This window comes from Lathamus discolor, chromosome 4 (genome assembly GCF_037157495.1).
Source record: "Lathamus discolor isolate bLatDis1 chromosome 4, bLatDis1.hap1, whole genome shotgun sequence".
Lineage (NCBI taxonomy): Eukaryota > Metazoa > Chordata > Aves > Psittaciformes > Psittacidae > Lathamus > Lathamus discolor.
In genome coordinates this window covers 49,762,509-49,778,091 of record NC_088887.1, presented here as the reverse complement: position 1 = coordinate 49,778,091, position 15,583 = coordinate 49,762,509, and the positions used below count along the sequence as shown (strand labels likewise).

General features: G+C 37.5%; 1 protein-coding gene across 2 annotated transcripts in view; it reads left to right on the top strand.

Annotated features, from left to right (window-relative positions):
* GLRA2 (glycine receptor alpha 2) overlaps positions 1-15,583 on the top strand; it is a 128,278-nt gene that overhangs the window by 10,916 nt on the left and 101,779 nt on the right. Inside the window, exon 3 of one of the 2 annotated variants that reach the window (XM_065675734.1) lies at positions 8,986-9,053. In XM_065675734.1, coding sequence (XP_065531806.1) covers positions 8,986-9,053 — 68 coding nt within the window. Of the gene's footprint in view, positions 1-8,821; positions 8,890-8,985; positions 9,054-15,583 lie in introns of both variants that reach the window. The other variant, XM_065675733.1, reaches the window with a different exon arrangement.

The window sequence follows — 15,583 nt, the reverse complement described above, 5'->3', positions numbered from 1 at the left end:
GACACCCAAGAAGTGTTTTAAGGATGTCTTGCAGTTGCAAGACAGATCCTTTTTGGTATTCAGGATGTGGGAGACCATTAAGCAGGTTCCAAAGGAAGGGGGGATGTGTGAATGGGAGGGATAGGAGGGTGGGAGAAACATGCAACAGATAAAATGATAGGAGCATTGAAGCTGAGAGTCAGGAGGGAGGAATTAATTTCAAAGTAATATTCTGCACAGATTGTATGGAAATTAGTGGAACTATAAGGAGGCAAAAAAATGGAAAAGTTTTGAAAATAAAAAGAAAATTTTATTTTATTAGTGCTAGATATATCGGGATCTGTATGCCTCTGACCAGTTGCAGATTTCCATCTATGCCAGCTCCTGATCATTTCTGTTGCCATTTATCCCTATGCCTGAGCTATCCCATTTGTCTAAATCCCATCATTCATCTGTGTCTCATATATCATTTGGTGTATAATTCCCTAGCAGCCATAAATCAATGTCTGCTTACAATTTCAGTCACCCAAACTGCTCTTTTTCTCAAAGTCTTATGTAGGCCTTAAAACAGTTAAAACAAGGAACATTAGGGAGAGATTAAAGGAAAAGTTGGCAGAACTGTGAAATACAGTGAATATGTGAGGCTCAAACGAACAAAATAAAGGAGTTAAAATTGATTCTGAGACCTTTCTGTGGACATGTGCTTGAGACTGTACTTATTGACATCTATAACTGAGCTTTCATTAATTCCTGCAGTGCAAGATCAGAAACACAGAGAAAGAACAAAGAAATATTTTTTAAAAAAGCAAAAAAGTTCTAATTGTTTTTGGCTTTTTAAAAATAAATATTTTGAGGTATGCTGAGCAGAGTGCAGCTGTTCATTATGACTGAAAATAAAAACCTAGACTGATTTACATTTCAGTATCTTTATTAATTCTTCTCTTTTTCACTAAGTAGACCTTCCCTCCTGCCTTCTCTTTGCAGTGAAAATCTTTTATCTTGTGGTTCCATGCAGTCTCTTAGATGAGTTGTCTACACTGACTTTGTAAAAAGTTATTAAAAGTAAGACTGCTTAGGAGCAGTTTAACTGACTCTACACTGGAATGCAAATTTCATGACTAGACATGTAATACCATCTCTTATTTAACCACATTTGGGAATGTCCCAGGCCTCTGCACACATGCAGTTCACACGCCAGTCAGCAGTGAAGAGCTCTGTCTCCATTAGTGCAAAGCAACCAAGCAGTTCCTCAGAATAAGGTACAAGGAGGATCTCTGCTACTTGCTCCCGGTGGGGCTGAGACCCTCTGCCTTTCCATTTGTTCACTTCAATGAGCACTGTTTTGTGATAAGAAGCCAGTGCCTGGATCTTTTTATGTCATAAGAAAAGCAACCAATTCAATTTCCCTAAATACAACCCATTGCTCTATTGCACTGGAGGAAGGAAGACTTCAGAAAGACATGCCTTGCAGTGATGTGCTTGTTATGACTTGGAATGGAAAGATCTGAAAGAAGAGTGGAGGGCTCAGAGATAAAAACCAAAGTTTGATGGACATATGAAGAGTTAAAGCATTTATTTGAATATTTTCAAAGTTGACATAAGTACTAATCAACTTTGTATTGTAGGTTTGTAGTTCCAACAGGAAGTTTCTGGATGTAAGTTTTGTGATTCACTGGTTTTTAGATTTACTCCCACAGACTAATTTGCACATGGAAGTCTTTAGCTCTGGGACTGGCTGCACTCAGTCACAAGTATGATCGAAGCTTGTGTAGAAATATCTGAGTTAGCTCTCAAGTAATTTGCTCAGAGGTGCTCTGTGCCACACCGACATGATAAAGAGCTCAGCACAAGCTATAATGCCTGAGGTTAACGGCCTCCAGTGAATTCCAGCCTGCCATGACTACATCAGTAGCAGCCCTCAAACTGCCTATGTGAAAGCCAGCTCCAGCACATTTGTACAATTCATTGTGACTGCTGTATATATCCGATGGCTATATATTCTTTGTAGACTAGCTCAGGTTAGTGGGTAAATCAGGAGCATGTCAACTGTTTAAAGGGCTTTTCATTCTGCAGTAAAATAAAATAGTGCCTGAAAACTGTTCTTGTGCACTGTCTATTAGATAACCTATGTGAAAATATCCCACTGAACCCCAGAGCTGACAGTAATATATGTTTCTGTTATCAGTCTCAGCAGAAGGAGTCAGGGAAGAATGAACAGATCGTAGACTATCTTGTAATGCCAACTGCAGAACTGAAGAGGTTTTGTAGTGTGAGACTTACCTTCCTCTTCCAGTGCTGGGTCTGTGGACAAAGGCTTTCAGTGAATATGAAGCTTGCCAATCCAAAAATTTTCACAAGAGCTTTAAAAGCAAAAAAAAAAAAAAAAAAAATGCATCTTATCAGGGATTCTCCTTCTGTGAAAAGTTGATAGGATTTCACTGGCATGACTCTCATTACATTCAGCAATAGTCCAGCAGCTGAAAACTCACATACCACTTCAGAAATTGGTTATGCACTGTTTGACCTCAGACTATGTCAATGTATATATATTGATGGCTTTAGCTGCACTTACTCCAGAGAAATTCTTTCTGTGACTCATACTGTAATCACCTGGATCTGACAGTCACTGAAGTATTTGTCTTATGAGGCCTTAGTGGCATTTTCCTGAAGAAGAGCTTTCAGGTTTGGAATGTTGTATGCCCTTTTTATACCCAGGTCATATCATAAGGACATGGTTTTGGTCAGATGTTTTCTCAAATTAACCAAGTGAAGGGAAACAGCTTAAATCTTGATGTAGGAGAAGAGTTCTCTATATGACGATTTGTTTATTTATATTTTTATGTGTGCCTGCATGTTCATGTCTGGAAATGGGCACCTGAAACTAGGGAAAAAATGTACTTTCTCTGTAATGCTTTCCTGCAGATTCTATTCAGCCCTGCCTCTATCTCTCAGCTGCTTTGGGTAGGTCATGTTGTGTCTCCTCCAGTCAGTAAACGTAATTGTCATAAGAGGTGTTGCTCACATATATTCCTCAGATACTTGGTAGTATTTTGGCTCAGTGATATCAGTGGAGACAGTCCTAAAGAGGATTCAGACACCTAAATGTCTCTGCAGGTCTTGCTCTGACTCTATAAGTGCCTTTGTAGTTCTTAATCTTACTCTGTTGATAATAAATGTATATTGATGTCACAGAACATGGTTCTGAGTCTCATGTATAACAGCAAGCACCCAAAACTGTTACCACATTCCCATCAGGAGATATGACATTCTTGGCAAGCTAAGTTACTATATATGACAGATGAATTTTCAGAGGATGTTGGGTTTAGCTTGATGAAGCAGAACAATAATTTTCTTATTTGAGTTTTCAAGCAAATTGCATCAGTGCAAAGTACCATGCAATTACTGTATTTCAGAGGTTCCTGAAATCTGTGCCTATTTGTTTTTTGTTGTTGTTGCTTTTGTTTTTTGTTTGGTGGTGTTTTTTTCTATTTGGAGTATTTTTTTGTTTGTTTTGTTTAGTAGGTACAATTGTCATCGATGGATAGTAAAAGTGACATAAGCATAATAATTTCTGGGGTACGTTGTGCTGTGGCAAGTGCTTCCAAAGAAGAAGGAATTCTCAGTTTACCATTCAGGATTATACTTGGGGGGTCAGGGTGAGTGCATACTCTACAGGAATCCCACAGAAAGACAACCTCATAAATGAAAGGCATCACCCCTCAACAAGAAATGTCACTTATGTTTTCCTGCTTTCATTAATTTTGCCTCCTGTGACTGATTCCCTTGCTGTTAACATTCTAATCAGAAGATTCTGCTGAAATGGAAGAAAACGTTTTTTCCCCAAAGCAGAACGATAAGGAAAGTTAACAGGCCTACCTACATACTTGCAATACAGACTGCCTATGGTCTACCTCCTGCTTTCTTATTAGAACCTCAAGCTTGTTAAATCATGTGAATTTTCTCATCAGGGGTTGGACTATGAATTATACAGATCCTTGAAAACAAGTGTGCAAGCTGAACTGCTTCTGGAGTAGCTACAGGATCCTTGTGGCTCAGAGGAATTTTTCTAGCGCATCAAAGCTACCTTTCTCTCCTTGGCCCAATATCCATGGGCACTGACCACAAGGTTGGCTGAATTGCCTTTGATAGCACTTCTGTAGTCCTTACCCTGCCTGCCATACTCTGACCAGCAATGAAGGTAGACAAGCCGCTTGCTCCTGTCTAATGACCATGGCTATCTGAGGTGTCCCAGGAGTAATTCAGCCTTGCTGTTTGACTTACAGGGGTGTGCCTGGAGGGCCATGAAGAGATGCATTGACAAGCTTTTGAAGTTGTAATTCAGGCACCTGTAGAACTGTAGCTGCAAAAGCAGAGCCCTCCATAGGGGGTAGCTCTGTTTTAGGTCTCAAGAAGACTGTGCTGGACTCAGAAGCTATTCAGTTCGGTTGAAGGATAAATGGCTGCTAAAACCACAGCTGCCTTTAGAGCTGGCAGTTAAGAAACCATCTCCAACAAGCTCTGCTACCCTTCCCTGTTCCCCTGGGATCTGTGTTACCAGTGTTCAGGTCAGCATGTGGGTCTTTGTCCTGCTCTCACCCATATTTGATCACCTTCCTTGTTTGATCTCAGACATGAAATACCTGTTCCATCGATGAAAGGATGCTCAGTCCCTGGTGGGTTCACTCGGCCCTCACTTTGCCCCTTGGTCCTGTTCCTAGAAACCTGCTCTATCCCCACACTCAGATGGGATTGATTTTAGTCTTTTGAAATAGTCCTGATACTTATCTTGCTCTCTGTGATAAAGTAAGAAGGGCAGTTCAGCTCACCTGTCTCCCCTGTGTACGCACTGAGATGGTGGGAAAAACCTCTTTCCATTTGTACCATTTGCACATGGACCAAAGTCAGAAGGTAGACCAAAATCTACTACATATAGAGAAAGACTTAAGATTCTTCAGAGATCTGTAAACATCTTGCCAAAATTTTCACTGCTATTCCATGAGGTGGTTCTGCCTCATTATCTCTTATTTTTTGCTTCTGCATCTCTGGTTTGCCCACAGTTCTCGGTGTGTGCATGGTATTTTAGCTTGCCTTATAAAATCCCTTAATAATAAACATAAAAGAAAAATAGCAAGCGCACGGGTATCATTTTAAATCTTTTGTATGATTATAATATTCCCACTAATGATATTTTATCTATATGGCTGAAATTAATGTGAAGAGAAAAAGGCTGCCAGGTGCAGCCTGGAAGGTGTACACCAAAAGGCAGTTAGGATGGATGTGTGAATACAGATATGATCAGTTACAGTTAGGATGATCTCCAGGGCAAGAGTACAAGCAGGTCTGATCAAGAGCATACCAAATGAAGGAAGCTTTCAGGCTGTGTGTTATCAAGACTGGAGAATATTCAGCAAAAGCTGCAGTTAGCAGCTGGATGGGGCTCAGCGTACAGCTTTCAGCACTCATCAGTCAACATGGGGATTCACCTATGCAGTGGGATGGATTCACCCCCTCTGGCAACTGACAAGGAAAGGATTTACTCTCTAGCCAGGCAACCAGACAAGGTCACAAACACCTTTGGTACAGGAGTTGTGAGGCAATATGCCACAGCAAATTCTTTGGTGTAGTCAGGTTTCTCATGGGCAGGGTGAGCAGATGAGTGCTGAGGACTTTCTGTGAGTGCCAAGTGCCCTGAAGTCACAGGAGGTGTGTAGCGCTTCAAAATGTCAGAGTTTTACCATAAGGCAGTGTATTGGAGCAGTAGTTGACTTGACTGGCAGTGTTTGCAGGCGGACGGGAGTGTAGGGAACAGAAACAGTATCTTATCTGTTTGTCAGAATATGAGAGATCTGCTGCTGTCTGGTGGCTTTGAGCATTAGTGACCTGTTTGGTTTTGTGTTTGTTTTTTTTTCCTTTTTTCACCTGTGTCCTTTCAAGAAACAGGAATTTTCCTTGTGACTCAAAAATCACTTTCATTGTCTCAAATGTGCCTGAAATGCAGCTGGACTGTTGCATTGGCAAAAAGAAAACAAGTGGGGGAGAAGGGATATCATTATAAAGTATACTTTGTTTAATTTTTTAGAGGAAATGACAACTCTTTTTAGGTTTTAAGCACTAAAAACAAATTAAATATTTCCTTTGTCTTTGAAGAGTTTTAGATCGTGTTCTCAAACCTTGGCTATACTTCATAGAAATTTACTGCTTTCATTTTAAATGAATTATCACATCAGAAAAATCTCAGTGTACATTCTTAAGATGTACGAGACCTATACACCCCTTCCCCACTGGAATATTAACAGTAAAAAAACCCCAAAAGATCAATACAAAAGAATAAAAACCAACTTCAGTGCTCAGTTAGTTATCTTTTTCTTATCTACTTCATTTAGCTCATCTTTCTTCTGCACATTTAGAAACCCTATCACCAGCAGGCTGATTTTTACATGAAGTTGGACTTCTAGCTTAGAATCTGTGATTTATGTGATCAAATGTTAGATTTTAAGATACTTTAGTAAATATCTTCAGTTTTCATTTAGTTGTAAATCCTGCATTACATTTTTATGCTTATAAACAAATATAAATGATCAGGAAAAAAACTGAATTGGTGATATCTCACTGACAAAACTCTTTCCAGGAAACTCTGAGGATGAAGAGAACATGATCAGTTTTGCTGGCAAAAAGTCAGGTTTATAGAATCACAGAATCATAATCATAGAATAGTTTGGGTTGGAAGGGACCTTTAAAGATCATCTAGTCCAAACTCCCTGCAGTAGTAGGGACACCTTCGACCATATCAGGCTGCTCAGATCCCAGTCCAACCTCATCTTGCATGTTTCCAGGGCTGTGAACACACACTGTATCCAATATAGAGAGAAAGATGTCATAAAGGACTCTGTCAAAGGCTTTGCAGGAATCCAGATAAACAATATCCATGTCTCTACCCTTCTCCACTGAGGTAGTCACTCTATAACAGAAGGTTGCTAGGTTGGTCAGACAGGACTTGCCTCTGGTGAAGCCATGCTGGCTGTCTCAAACCACTTCTCTGTCCTCCATGGGCCTTAGCATAATTTCTATTCTAGGATCTGTTTCACAATCTTCCCTGGCACAGAGTTAAGGCTGACAGGTTAGTAGTTCCCAGGGTCCACATTTCTACATTTCTTTTTACATCTACCAGCAGAAAGCAAGTAAAAGACATGACACAGCTGAGTAGAGAAACGAAGGCAGATATTTTCTTTTTCTTTGTTGTGAGATACAGTGCTGTAGCACATGCCTACTTACTGTTCATCTGAACTGAAGTCTGTGGTGTGGTAACACATTTCCTAACATAGGCAAGCATGCTTACTGGGTTCTGCTGGCACTCAGAATTGAAAGTCATGGTGCTCACATTTGGCAGCTTTTGCAATACAACACCATAAGATTAAAGAAAATTGGACAAAACACATGGGAAAACAACAAGGCATTCAATGCCTTCTTCACCTCAGTCTTCACTGATAAGGTCTTCAGGAATCCCATACCTCTGAGACCTACGGGAAAGTCCAGATCAAGGAAAACTCAGTGGAGAAGAATCAGACTGCAGAACATTTAGGCAAACTGGGTACAGATAAGACCACTGTAACCACATAGGAAGCACCCACAAGTGCTGAGGGAGCTGGCTGATGGTATTGTGAGGCCATTCTTAGTTATCTTTGAAATTTTATGGTCATTAGAGGAGGTTCTTCATCATGGGGAAAAAAAAGTCATTCTATATTTGAGAAGGACGAGGCGGATCCAGAACTACAAACTGTCCAGCCTTACTTTGAAGGCAGAAGCAAATCCTCCCTGAAGCCATTTCCAGATAAAAAGGACAGAAAGATGACGGGGGTAGCAAGGATTCCTGAAACATTACTTACCTTTCCATTTTTCAAACAAAGAAAGTAATCATGTTTCCATCTTTTGCAAAGCAGTTTCAGGTCTAAATATGAAACCAAATGTAGCTATTTATATTCTGTGCACTGACATTATTTTTTAATATTAGGAAAATTATGTGAATAAAAATAATGAGAAAAGATATAAGATTGTATTTGATACTCAATGTTTGTACCAACTTTTGTGTCACTGAAATTTCGGCATTTAGCATTAATCATTTTTGATTCAGTTGTGAACCCCTGTTTATTTCATCACACGTAAGAAATTAGGTGGCTAACAGACAACTAATTAAATATTAATTCCCCATTCATTCCGCTACATGTCAGTGACCGCTGAAAAACAGGGAAGGATCTGGGAGGGAAAAGATTACAAATAGCTGTTTAACAAGAGCTGTGTTGAGCCAGAACAGATATTGCTAAAATATTTGCTTATGGCAATCCAGGCATCTTCAGATCAGGTGCACAAAAAGCTGCATGTCCAAGTCTATTTTCAGAGGATTTGAGTCAATGTGAAAAGTAGTCCTTGTTGAGAATTTCAGTGGCAAGTCTTTGCATACAGAGTGGAATAAATGTGGAGAGATGATATTTTAATTTTAAGTCTGAGAAGGAAATGAGAGAGGAGTGTTTGTAATGCTAAAGTATATTCTGCACTGGTACAGTGGATAAAGAAAAAACTGTTATACTCATGCCCTCACTCAACTCTCCTCATAAATACTTAAATGCAAGGATGGAGTTCTGTGCATTTATATAACAACTTCCAATGAAACTAGGTTAATTAAATTACTGTTAATGATGTTTTTCTTTTCATCAATATTTACATGATCTGTTTGGAAAAACTGACTTTTCACTTGTTTTCAGCCACATCTGTACCAGACTGTACGGAGGCTGAGGGATCTGTACCTTTGTTTCAATGTATATTGCAACATTTTTATTGCATTCCACAGGTCCTCCAGTAAACGTTACTTGCAATATTTTTATCAACAGTTTTGGATCAGTCACAGAAACCACAATGGTAAGTGCTATGATGCCATTGGCAAGAGAACAGCAGTACTTAATATATGTCATGAACACAACCTGTCAATTTTTCTATTTATTGTTCAACTTGCAGGTCCTCCTGTAAATGTTACCTGCAACATATTTATCAACAGCTTTGGTTCAATAGCAGAAACTACAATGGTGAGTGGGACTGGTCATTGAAGCCATCTTGTGAAGGAGTGGGATGTGATGTAGAATAGAGCTGCTCAGGACATGGGGACATTCCTAAATTATTAAGCTACTACAAGCCTACCAGCTGAATTAAAATAAAATTACTATAAAATAACTATATAAAAAGACTTATAGATCATTAAACTCAACTACCAAGTCTAAACATACCTACATAATCTGTACTGACTGTAATGGCAGCAAACACAGGTGAGCTTTTTCACCAGCTTTTTCAGGTTTTATTAACACTGAAAAGGCAGAGGAATGGCTAGAGCTCAGCTGTGGGGCTTCCTGCCAAGCACTCCATATTTTGAGTGGGTCTTACACCACATGTTGAATTATCTGCTGCTGCAGATTGTGCTGACAGAACTGCCAGAATGGTCTTGTTTAACTTCGCTAAATCCCTGTGCGTTGCAGCCACATCAGCAAATGAAGTGAATGTATAACTTCAGTTAAATAACTAAAACATGTTTTTCTATAAAGAAACTTGGGTATTTTGAGGGTTAAATTGGTACTAGGGATCCCAGCTGACTGAAATGTGTATTTTGACTGAATTCAAAGAACACTATCAGTCAAAAAATGTACTAAAATGAAACATTGTAGAGTTTAAATTTTGTTACATATGAAAATAAATAGCTCAATTTTTCATATCAAGATGAGATTTTTCTTCTAAAATTGCCAAAATTTAGGAATAAAGTAGACAAGCTTAAAAAATTGAAATTAAAATTGTAGTCCAACTTTTTTCTGGTTTACTCTAGACATGAATTTTCTCCTTTTTTTTTTCTTTTTTTTTTTTGTTTTTTACTGTTTGTTAAAAAAATATCTTTTCTGAGCTATTAAAGACACTGAAGTTTTAAATCTTTTTCAAATAATGAATAAGAAAGATCACTTATTTATTCAAGCATACATATACCTGACTACTGGTGTTAGTCCAGAGAGTGATATTTGATGGCTTTCTTATAATAATGTGATAAACCCATAATAATTATCAGGTGCTCATATACAAGAAGAATGTTACATCCATTCTAGAAAGAGCCTGGTTATAAATTCCATTTTGACTGAACTATTCAAGTCATTGATGCCACAAAATAAATTAAAAATGTGCGCTCTAACCTTCACTGAAATTTTGCTAGAGTTATTCTCATTGCTTCAGGTGGCTATAGAAAACTATGGACACTTCTGAAGAACTGCAGTGTAGTTTTCCAGCTGTTTTCTAGGCATCGATACACAGAATCCAGGTCTTTCTGTATTTGCTGAAGCCAAAGGCAATAAAGATGCTTAGCATCCTGTAGGATTGAGTTCTTGGTAGCTAAAAATGAATTTGCTACACAAAAGGACTTAAGATATACCAAATGACTATTTTTTCATAAAAATTGGATAGATACTGACTTGCGATCTTTGCATGAAAAAAACAAAGGAAGAGATTAAGCCTAACATAAATATTTAATTTAATATTCAAATACTTCATTTAAATTCAATTGTAATTCATGCCATCATTTTAGAAAGTGATGCTTAAGGAATGTCCCAAATATTTTTACATAAACCCCCCTTAAGATGTTATTTAATGTTTTCTAGAAATAAAGTAAAAGTTATACCTAGGGCAAGTTGATTTGTTAAATAGTGTGGGAAACACTCTTCTATAAATGACAAGCTATAACACACAAAGCCATAAAATGAACAATTAAGTTTAACTTTAGCCTGTGTATCTGTAATATTTTAAAAACACTTTTAATCAAAACTAAAATCATGTTTAAAAATACAGGAAAAAAAAGTATCTTGATGTAACATTATCAACTGACTTAATTTTCTTTTTTTGTAAAATTTTTTTTTTCTATATTTAAAGGATTCTGAGAAGATAGCTAGGCATGTAGCCTTTTTTACCCAGCCACATCTGTTTATCCTAGTGTGTAGAGGCATTAACATAATGTTAAGTAGCAAAAAATCCTGCACGTCACTAGCTTTACAAGATGGCATTCAATGAAAATATTTGCACGACCTAATGCTGATTGCATTAATTAGACTCCTTCATTGCTTTGATTAAATCCCCTCATTGCATTTTACCTTCTATCAAATATGTTAATGTGCACCTTTCCAATGTTCATTAACACATTCTGCTGAAAACAGCCAAACATTCAAGTAGATGAAAACAAAGACTATTGGCTTTCTTATTTTGCTTTGTTCATAATATCTGCAAAACTGTGGAAAGATTTCTCTTATATGCTGTTCAATGGTTTGATACTGATTCTCTTAATGCTGTCACCTCTTTAACGACTAGTGCCATCACTTTTAGGATGTTTTAAAACTGCTCTGAGTGGCACACATAAATTACTGTTCCATCTACTTTGCCTTTCTCAAGTAGATGTAATCATGTGGTAAAAATGTTGTCATCCCTTGTGATAAGTACTGAGTTTTGTTTGACTCCTAGGATTAACTTTTCCCTATAAAGTGGTCTTGATGGTTTTGACATAAAACCAAAAGATTCATTTAAAACCCTGGATTGTAAATTCAATAGAGACGCTCCTTTCTTAGAGGACAGGAATGCTTAGCAAAACCATACATATGTACAGAAGGGACATTATCAGAACATAACTTGGATGATCTGCAGCAGCTCTTTGGAAACTTGGGAGATGAGAACTTGTTTAGAGAAGCTTTCAGTAGGAGAAATGAACATGGCAAACAGGATTACAGTCTCAGACCTACTAAATTCAGTAAGCCAGGTTCTCAATAACATTAACAGGAGTAGCTTCTGTTTTCTGAATAGGACAGACACCATCATGAAATTCATCCGTGAGAGGCCAGCAAAGCTCTTATGTCCAGCATATTCTTCTAAAAGCTAAAATATTTAATTCAGAAATAAACCAGGATTTTGTGCTGGTTCTCTCCAAACGGATGAATTCCACAGAGTATTCATGAGTTTTGTTCCCAAAGACCTAGGGAAACAAAATGCAAATGTATTAGACTTTCTGTACTACAATGCACGTATGGGGCAGTACCACAATTGATTTCTTTTTTCTCCAAAAAAAATGGTTTCTTCCATTTTGGAATGATATATATTATACCAAAATAAAAATAGTAAAAAAGAAGACGAGTCAGGATGTAATTGTTGGAAATATTCTTCGTTGATTCATTTAAGCCCTGACTAGCAAAGAAAGGTGAAAAGACATTCCTGAGTAAGTTCAATGAATAAATCAGTTATGCCAGTAAACTCTGTATCTATTTTTGGAAGTATTCACACATGCAGTATTCAGCAGAAAATTCGCTGTACAGCATGACCGCAGTCGAGTACCAAAGATGAGTAATCCACACTGGGCTGGGTGGAGCCCCAAAGAATTCAGATGTTCAATGGTGCTAATGACTGGGAATTTTTAGCTATCAGCTGTAGGAGAAGCTAAGAGCAGTTTGTACCTCCACAAGCTAATTGGTAATTACAGAAATTATTAACTGTGAGGACATTATTATTGTTGTCATGCCTCATAATCAATGACTGACACTATGCAGCAGGTTCTCTGTTGGGGTAAATGCATCAAACTCTAGTTGTGAGTAGTTTTGTTAGTAGAAAAAAAAAAAAAGCCATTCTTTGTTTTAAAAGCTTGGTTGTGTCTGAATGTATATTATCTTTCCAGTAGAAAAAACATAACTGCAAATGAACTCGTTACATGTGGATTAATTCACATGTATAGTTTTAATTGCATAAGAAACTCCCACTGAAACCACTGAGGACACCTTGCATGCTTAGGTACATAGGTAACCAAGTGATCTTCTGTAACATCTTCTGAGCCTTAAAATAGGTCATTAAACCACTATTTTTCAGTTAGCATTCATATTTAGGATTTAGAAAGAAAGAGAGCAGTCTCTTTGGCAAGACTTCCTATGCATGGAAGGACAGCTTAAGTCTGCTGCTTTCCTCAGAATCAGTCTCAACGCCTGAGAGATCAATGCTATTGGCGGGGGGTGAAGATGGAAGGAAGGCTAAGATCAGTTCAGAGACAGAAAGTAACACTGAAGAGGGAGCATGGCTTCCCTGCATCAATCCTGCCATAGCAGTGCCTGAGACAAAAGGGATCAAGGACTTTGCTGAAGCTCTGGGCAGTGAATCTGGCAAATTTTATCTAGATCTAGTGAATTTTATCTAGATTCCTACAGCACAAACAGTATATTTGTAGATAGAGTCCCTAAATCTTCAGATAAATCTACTAAAACTAATCAGATGACTATTTCTTCAGTATGTGACTTACTCCCATTTTACAGCTTGACAACAGACAAAAACTGTTTATCTGAGTTGCCTTGAGCTATGTTGCAAACTGATTGAATCTTCTGGTCCACACTGCTCGCTGAGAGCAGTAGTGCTGTCGGAAAGAATTTGTAGAGCAGGTGTACTCATAGCTGTGTAGGTGTGCATTACTACAGTCCACCCACTTTTACCCTCAGGAGCTTGCAAAATACACACTGTAGTCTGCCTGAGCTCTATGTTGTGATACTTTTCTCAGGAGAATTTTTCTTCAGAACGTAGTTACAATGTTAGCGCAGGAAAAGTTAATCCAAAATTCCGCACATGATTAAGTCTGACTGTGTAAACACACATCCCTCCCAAGTGCTTATACCACGAGAACGGGAGAAAAAAGTAATTGCAGTTTTGTGCTGTACATGTTATATTTCCATTTTTCTTTCTTACTAAAAATTATCTATACATACATATGTATGCAAAGCCTATCAGACATAAACACAACTTTCAGTACTGTTATGCTTCTAACAACAAAACTTACAGTGAGAAAGCTTTTCTGAGTTTCTCAGTGTGATGGTTCTGATGTATTTATGAAGGTACATACTAGAAAAGAGAGCGTAATACTTTCAAAATTATTTATGCTTTTGGTATAATACATATCATCATACGCAAGCTCTGCAATGAATAAGGAGTCTTCAGACTCTTTTCTGTTACCTAAATCACAAACCACTGAAGTTCATGAAAATATTTATTTTTAGGTATTTCTAAACAATTTACTAATTTGACTTATTTATGATTTCTATGTCATGGGGGGAAAAGCCCTCTACATTCCATAGGCTTCATTATATATCTTATTTCAACGAAAAAAGAAGGCAGTTGCACAACTAGTTGTAGCAATTTTATTCTATCAGCTCTTGCTCATGACAGTTCCTGCCTTATTTTCTGCACAATGAAAATCTAGTGCTTTCCTGGATTTATAACTAAAACTGTCTCATTAAGCTTATAAGACACGCTCAGCTTCTATGATGAAAATACAAGGGAAAGTATGATTAGGGTTAGTGTATCCTCACAAGTCCTCATCCTGTATGAAACAACACCATCATAAAAAGTACAGTGGCTTGTGAAAAACAGGTACAAGTTTTTGTAAGTATCTTGAATACATGTGCTGTTCTTGAGACCTCTCTCAGGCCTGTCTTGCTTTGATTAGTAGACATTCCTGTTTTGACTCATATCTACACAACAGCAAAAAGAAAATGATAAAGAAAGCAAGAAAAAAACAGGTTCCTAGTGAGATTGTAAAGCAGCATCCCATTGGGTTAAAAAACTTCATCAATCTGGATGTCAGAAACAATCTCTTAGGGAAGCAGTACACCTTGTCACCAATGTACTGAACAAAAGGTAGGAAGTGCTCAAAGCTGGAGAGGCTTGTTCACAAAGTCTGAATATTGGGCAAGCTGCTTTCTGCAGCTTTAATCTGGGTGAGAATATTTATCTACACTTCATAGATGATAAATTCTTTAGACTATGCAGTTCAGTGGCCTAACTAAACCCAAGTCAGCTCATACATTTTCCAAGTCAAAGCACAATGATGCCATATTAATGTACTGCAGCTTACCATAAAGTAAATCCTGAATGTGAGGGGCTTTACAGTTGGCAGAATTATTTGATAAAACATTCCTTCAGATTACATTATTGCTATAAATATTATGAAATATTTTCCTTTTAGAGGAAGAATAGATGTATTTCTAAGAGAGTATTCACAAGCAAGTGAAATGTAATAATTTCAGGCAAATATTTTACAATAATAAGGAAAGATGGGGGAGATGAAGCTGTTATTTGCTGACTTTGGAATATCAGGATGAGGAGAATATGCATTAGCATCTTTCCATTCCCTCCAGAGGGTTTAGACCCTAAAAGCTCCTTTCACAATCCCCTTTAATAGTCAGTTCTTGACACAATGTTAATGTCAGTTCTAAATGAACCTTGAAGTAATTGCTGCCTTTCCCAGTTTTGACTAGAGGACCACTGAGCAGAAGAATGAAATTAGAATAATTTCAATGGGATGCAGAGAGGGAGCAGTGAATGAAGTAACATACAGAGAAAAGCATACAGTAGATAAAAAAAGGATACAAACAGTAAATAAGTAGTGCTGATCTAATTTATTCTATACAAATCCAGCTTCACTTGAATTAGCAACTATTCATGAGTACATTAGAAATAATTGATTTACATTTTGGAAGTAATTTATTTAAATTACTAGTTTTTATAGAATATTTGTTGA